Below are 6,610 nucleotides of genomic sequence, written 5' to 3'. Positions count from 1 at the left end.
GGAGCACTTGACATTTCTTAACGTTGAACTTCATCAGCTTCCAAGCCGCTCAACTTGCTAGCCACCTATCTAGGTCCACCTGTATCTGTAGCCCACCTTCAAGCATGACCACAACTCCCCATATAACTTGGTGTTGTCCATGAACTTGGTCAGTGATCTCTTCACCCCCACATGCAAATCGTTAATAAAGATGTTGAAAAGTACTGGACTGAGCACTGATGCCTGTGTGACATCACTACACACTTCTCACCAGGATGACACAGAACTGTTCACTATGACTCTCTGGGTTCTATCCTGCAGTCAGTTTCTCACCCACCTGACTGTCTCAGATCATTTACAAAAAAAATTCCAATGCTCAAAAATGTCATCATAAACCAAATATACAGATATCTATCTATCGATCTATCAAATATCCATTCCTGAACATGGCAATACTTATTGAAAATGTCCAAACACCAAGGTTCTCTGCCCTCAAGATGTTATTTGTTTTCTCTGAGTCTTCAGGCTTAGTCTCACTGAAGTTTCAAACCTTCACAAAGCGAGAAACTGTTTCCCTATTTGGGACAGGATGAATCGCTTTTTTCTGTTATACAAAGGGAACATGTCTATTGATAACATTTTTATATTCTTGCTGACAAAAATATATCCAATTGAAACAAACCTGCCTGTGGGAGAAAAAAATCCAAGTTTAGGTGGAGCTGTTCTGAGGACAGAGAGATTTCCTCTATTAAATAAAGGTTTTGCATTTTGATTTAACACACATCTTAAGCAAACAGTATCAACTTGAAATCTAAATCAGTACCAAAAGCTGTAACTCCCTTTCATTCAGGGGGCCATGAGGTCTCTTATAAAGTGTTGCTGTTTTATAGTTGCATCTTCTGTTTCTAGTTTTTTCTCCTCTAGGTCTTAGTTGTATGCTATGACAGACTCATGGGCAAACACGGAAAATGACTAAACAAAATGCTGTCAATAGCATAAAATGAACACTCTGAAAGACGTTTTCTACAATTTCTTGCAACCCTTCAGTTACATACCTAGGATTACTGTAACAACAGCATGAAAAAAAGTACAATTTTTGTACTGGACAAGCCATTTAGGACATTGCTAATGACACAAGCACTACTTAGTAAACAAGGTTTTAACAAATTTAGTCGTGGTCTTGCTGAATAAATTTACTGATTGTCACCTAATCTACACTATTTCTACTCCTTTATATTGTAACAAAAATGTAGTACTCACTCAAGACAAGGGCTTTACATCAAATAGATGCAAGTACTTGTATAAATACTAGCTACATTCTCTGCACCTAAAAACCTGCTCCTGAGAATGTCTAAAGACAGGAAGTTAGAGACTGGAATTTGAGTTCAAATATTTTCCTTCCTCATTAGTCATCCAGCTTCAGTCATAACCAAGTTCCACACTTAGCTATGCTACTAAGAAAAAAAAAAGTCACACTGGACATTTCAGAGTTATTTTAGGTTTTTTGCAGAATCCAAATGAAAAACAAACTATGCAAATACTTGAATAAAACAGAAACCCAGCCCTGTCAGGTCATGACTTTATGCATAATGAGATATACAAAGAAAACCTCATCTGTGCAAAAAAAAAAAAAAAAAAAAGACAATTTGACATAAACACTTGAACTGAAGAACAAATTTTACCCCAATTCCAATCCAGGGCAGCTTTTTTCAGGACAAACTGGTCATCTATGAACAGTATGCTTTTGCCTCAAGTCTTCCTGTCTCAGTGCAATTCTGGTAGTGTAACTATGGTCTCAGATAAAATGTTATGCAAGAGAAAATGTATTACCTAAACTTCTGCACAGTAATTTGTTAGCTAATTCCATAAAAATGATAACTAACATCTTTGTTCACAGACTGCATTAAGGGTTAGACAAGAAAAGTGTCAAGGAAATAAAAGCCAGCTTTTTGAACTACTAATGTGAAGAGTTCAACCTTTTTTGGTTAACAACATTAATTCTTTTTTTTGTAATTTTTTAGAAACTCAACGACAAAACACTTACCCATCTTGTGTTGGTGGATATTCACATTCTTCTCCCTTTGGAAAAATGTTGCTGGGAAACAAATCACATATCGGAATAGAAGGTGGATCTGTCTGGACCTTAGCTGTTGAGTAACATTTTTACAGATTTTATATTGCAAACTGTCAACAAAAATCTCAATTGCAACACAAGCAAAAGTAGCAAAGCAAATTTAAGAGCTGCCTTCTGGGATCTGGGCTCATTCCTGGGAGACCACATGTTAAGATGCCCTCAAATAACCTGATTTGGCCAATGCTTAGTGTGGCATTCAGAGGCACCAAAAAGGAGAACATTGAGCCAACACTAGCTAAAGAATCCCATTTGTGCACTACCTTATCAATATTTCAACTGAACAATACTTGGGCAAATTTAATTTAAAATACAAGTGGGCCACATCCAGATGAATACAGCCATGCAGTATGTGGCAATACCCATCTGCAGCACCACACACAGCACATTCAGGTGTTTCCCACGCTACTACCTTGAAGCACTGGAGGTGGGGGAGGGAAAGAGGGAGATCCCGGGGTTAAAAAAACCTGCACAGAAAACAAGCAACACAGTGCATGTGGAGGCAGCGTGCACCACCTAAAACCAGCGCTTGGCCTGCTGGAGCCAAGCTCCGGCTTCCAGAGCAATTCAACTACAGCTTCCCCAGCCCCCAAGTAAGACTACTGAGGCCAACAACTCTGGCCCCAGCTTCCCCTACCCCACCCCGAGTATCCTGCCACACAAGAGGGTGTGTGGCACAGGCATTCCCCGGGGACAACTAGCAGCACCACAAGGTGTGCCACTGCTAGTTACCCCCAAGGAACCTAAAGTCCACCATTAAGTCCATCTTTATTCCTGCATTTGATACCTACGTCCTTTCTTCTTCTTTTTCTTCTTCTTCTTCTTTCCTGCTGCTCCATCTCCTTCACCCTCTCCATCTGTAACAGAAAAAAAGTTTATAACCATACTGGCAAAAACCCCAGTCCAGAGTAGTGTGGCTATGACTACTATCCTAAAATCTTAAAGAGAAATTACACTGACAGTCCTTGTAAACCATGCCATAAACAAACTAGGAATTTTGATACAGGTATAAAACTGAATCTAGAATCAATGCTATTTCTACCTCTGCAACCTGTAATTTGATGACAATCACAATTTAGGCTAGGTATAGACATTAAAAAAGCCCAAGGCAGAATCGATTCAAGTTACGCTATTTTCGGTAAGTAGCGTAGTTTAAACTTGTAGCAAAAAGAACACGTATTTGCCTTTTGGTGGGAGGGAGGGGGTGGGGCAAATTTTAGGTGGGGTTCTGCCATTTTCAAACCAGTCTATGTTCACTGAACTTCTGTTCTATTACAGGTATAGACCAGTTTCCAACCCCCTTTACTGATAAAAGTAAGTCTGTACCTGGCCTTAAACACAAGTTATAAGGCTCATGGATTCTACAAATCGAACAGATGTGAAAGACAGCTGAAAGGAACCACCAAACCATCAGCACTTGCAGATCCTTCCCTACTCTAGATGGAAACATAAGAAAAGGTTTCTAAAAGCACTAAAAAGCAGTCTATGAGGAATATTCAAGAAAAAAATCCCACTTCATCCCCTTCATCCTTAATCCAACTAAAATAGAGAGGCCTCATCAAGAGGGGGAAAAATGAGACATCACAGCAAAAAAAAACCCACAAAAAGCCCCCCTACCACTTTCACTCTACTTCTTTAGTCTGGAAACTTATTTTCCTTCAACAAAAGAAAAACCCCAAAACAATTAATAACAATGGACGTGTTTGGTGAGCTCCATTCTGACCCTCCTTGAGACTGTACAGGGTGTTTATAAACTCCTTGTGCAACTTCAACAGAAGTCAGAAATGGCAACCTGCACTAAAATAAAAGTATTGATGGGATTCCTTCCTATAATTTATCAGAGCAGCATACAAAAAGCAAATAATAAGTGATGCCCTGAGCATATCTATTTTATAATCTGATTAACAATACTTACCCTACTTTGGCTACATCTAATAATGGTTACCCGCTTCACATATGAAAGATCATAGAAATTATTTGTCTAACTTGCTGAATACTGTTTCACATGGAGAGCATCTACCTTCATCTAGATCTAAACAGCACCTCATTCTAAGACCTATACTTTATAAGAACACTGATTCCAAAAAGTGCTTTAATATTTCAACCAATGCGAACTGTTGCTATTTTTAATTTTATACAGAATGCTGTATCTGTTCAGATATTAAAACTAACAGAGAATGCTGACACCAAACCCAGTTTCACTAGATTCCCATGCCTTTTTCTTGGGTCAATGTTATTTCACTATTTATTAACTGGTGATATTTAGATAGTATAGCTCTACAGTGGGCATAGGGGTCTTTTAAATTTAATTCACAGAGGAATATTCAAATGTCAGTATTAAGTCTCTTACTTTGTGATCTTTAAAGATGCCTTACTGATACAAACATCTTATTACCGCACATCAATTTATCTTGCCAGGTTCTCTATTAAAATGCTTAGGTAGCAGTTGGTATCTCTTAACTACCCAAACTTACTGTTTTAGAGCATAACTGTGTCATATTTAGCTTGACCTTGAACTGTGCTCAATCCCTCAACACTGCATCAGAAAAAGAATTAAGACTTAGCATACAGCTCACCCCAGGGCCCTATATGAACCACTGCAGATACTGGCAAAACTGAAGAAGTTTGTAGTTGCTATTACTCACTTATCACGGTCTTCTTGTATGCTGCGCTACTGCAGCTGAATCTGCCAGTCAGCAAGCCTAACTAACTGGACCATGTCCTTGAGGACTGCTGCAGGCTAACTCTGTGGCCAGAGAGCACAGCCACTGTTTCTGACTTACACTGTACCGTTCCAGGCTGCCCAAAGGTTTGTAAAATTGAAAACAAACCCCTACATCATTACAAGGATCATTATTCACAAAGACAATCATCGCATTTTTCTTCATCACATACACACATATTAGCCATCATCCCATTTCAGTCATGCGATGAATACCAGTGAGTACTTCAAGGACTCTCCTTTTCTTCTACTATGAACAGAGTACTATTCTGGAGTTCCCCAATCAGAGTTAGCCAAAAAATGAAGGAGGTCTTTATTTTTTTAAAATCTAGATCTAAAGCATAGCTCTAAGCTCTTAGGCATAGCTTCTGTTACACTCCACAATTATACAGATGGCAAGACAATGAAAACAATGGTCCAAAAAACAGGCTAAATAATCAAAAATTCTGGTATATATCTCAATTATATTTGATTTAACTTGATTATATTTTGAGGCAAAAAACTCTCTCAGCAGGAAATTTTAACTAATTTATGTGAAAAATAAGGAGACTGTATTCATATATTTATGTGAAAAATAAGGAACCTTATTCTTTCTTCGATAAGAACGCCACTTTAAATTTAGCTTCTTGTAAGCAATGATAATTATATCGTAAAACAGAAGAACAGAATCATGTAACATGCCATTTTATCTTATCATTTAAAATAAATAATCTAAGTCCAGCCTTCTCAGAACACACTACAACTGAGTTGTACACTGTGCACAGAGAACAAAGACTTGGCCAGACTATAAATCTACATGGACCAATACAAATGTATTCATTCATACTACATGGCCAAAACCAAACCAGTGTCTTGCAATTCCCAGGTGTGTTTTTGTTGTTTGTCTGGTTTTTTTAAGATGGTATCCTAAAAGCAGGGACAGCCATAGGTCCTATATGGAACAGAGGGTATTGTCTTGGGAAGGACATTGAGGGGTGGGGAGTGAGAAGAAGTTTCTTATACCAAAATGTAAATGGGAGTTGGGATTTGTCTCAGGGTTTGTTCTTAAGAATGGTAGGCAGGGAACCAGGGGGTAGCAAGATATAGAGTTTTCTTGTGTTTAGGTTTCATTTAGGGAATCAATTGATGTTTGCAAGCTACTCTGAGCCTTCACAAACCAATTAGGATATAAATCTAAATCTTCAGTGCTCAACCTGTCTGGTCCCATGGGCCAGGTAAGTGGTGCAAGGCCAGTCCATGGCCCAGATCCTGCAAGCAGGGTCCATCCACAGGCCTGATCCAGTGTCATCCCATGCTCCGCAGGCTGGAGGTCAAGCACCACTGATATAGATTTCTTCACTTTTCTATTCAAATGTTTTACATATTTTACTACATTTAAATAGTTCTAGATCCACAAACTTTAGCAGTAGTTTATTGTTTACCGTAAAAAATTATCTTTTGACAATTTAGGATAGCAGGCCAATTTTAAATGCTAACTCAGCAAAGAAGTGGTAACATGAGGTCTGAATACACAGAAACATTTACTTCCATAAAGGTTAAATAAAACAAAGTAAAAATTAAATATCAAGAAAAGTTCTAATTTAATCATGTAATATAATCATAATATAGAATGTGCAGTCTGAATTTAAACATATTTTCAAATCATATATTTATAATCTCAAATGTGTACTGGTAACACAAGTGTGTACCTTTAATCTCTTTCTTTTGTTAGTCATCAATAAAAACGGGATCGGAAACCACATTTTACTCAATGAGTGGTAATCCACATTCCCTGCTTA

The 6,610-nt window shown here is 38.0% G+C and overlaps 1 protein-coding gene across 1 annotated transcript in view; it reads right to left on the bottom strand.

Annotated features, from left to right (window-relative positions):
* METAP2 (methionyl aminopeptidase 2) overlaps window positions 1-6,610 on the bottom strand; it is a 28,536-nt gene that overhangs the window by 19,878 nt on the left and 2,048 nt on the right. Inside the window, exons 3-4 of the mRNA XM_019545070.1 lie at window positions 2,902-2,967; window positions 2,024-2,126 (exon numbers count right to left, since the gene is read on the bottom strand). Coding sequence (XP_019400615.1) covers window positions 2,024-2,126; window positions 2,902-2,967 — 169 coding nt within the window. The remainder of the gene's footprint in view (window positions 1-2,023; window positions 2,127-2,901; window positions 2,968-6,610) is intronic.

The sequence above is a fragment of the Crocodylus porosus genome, unplaced genomic scaffold, assembly GCF_001723895.1.
Source record: "Crocodylus porosus isolate Cpor-Errol unplaced genomic scaffold, CroPor_comp1, whole genome shotgun sequence".
Classification (NCBI taxonomy): domain Eukaryota; kingdom Metazoa; phylum Chordata; order Crocodylia; family Crocodylidae; genus Crocodylus; species Crocodylus porosus.
This window is presented reverse-complemented; position numbering and strand designations above follow the sequence as displayed.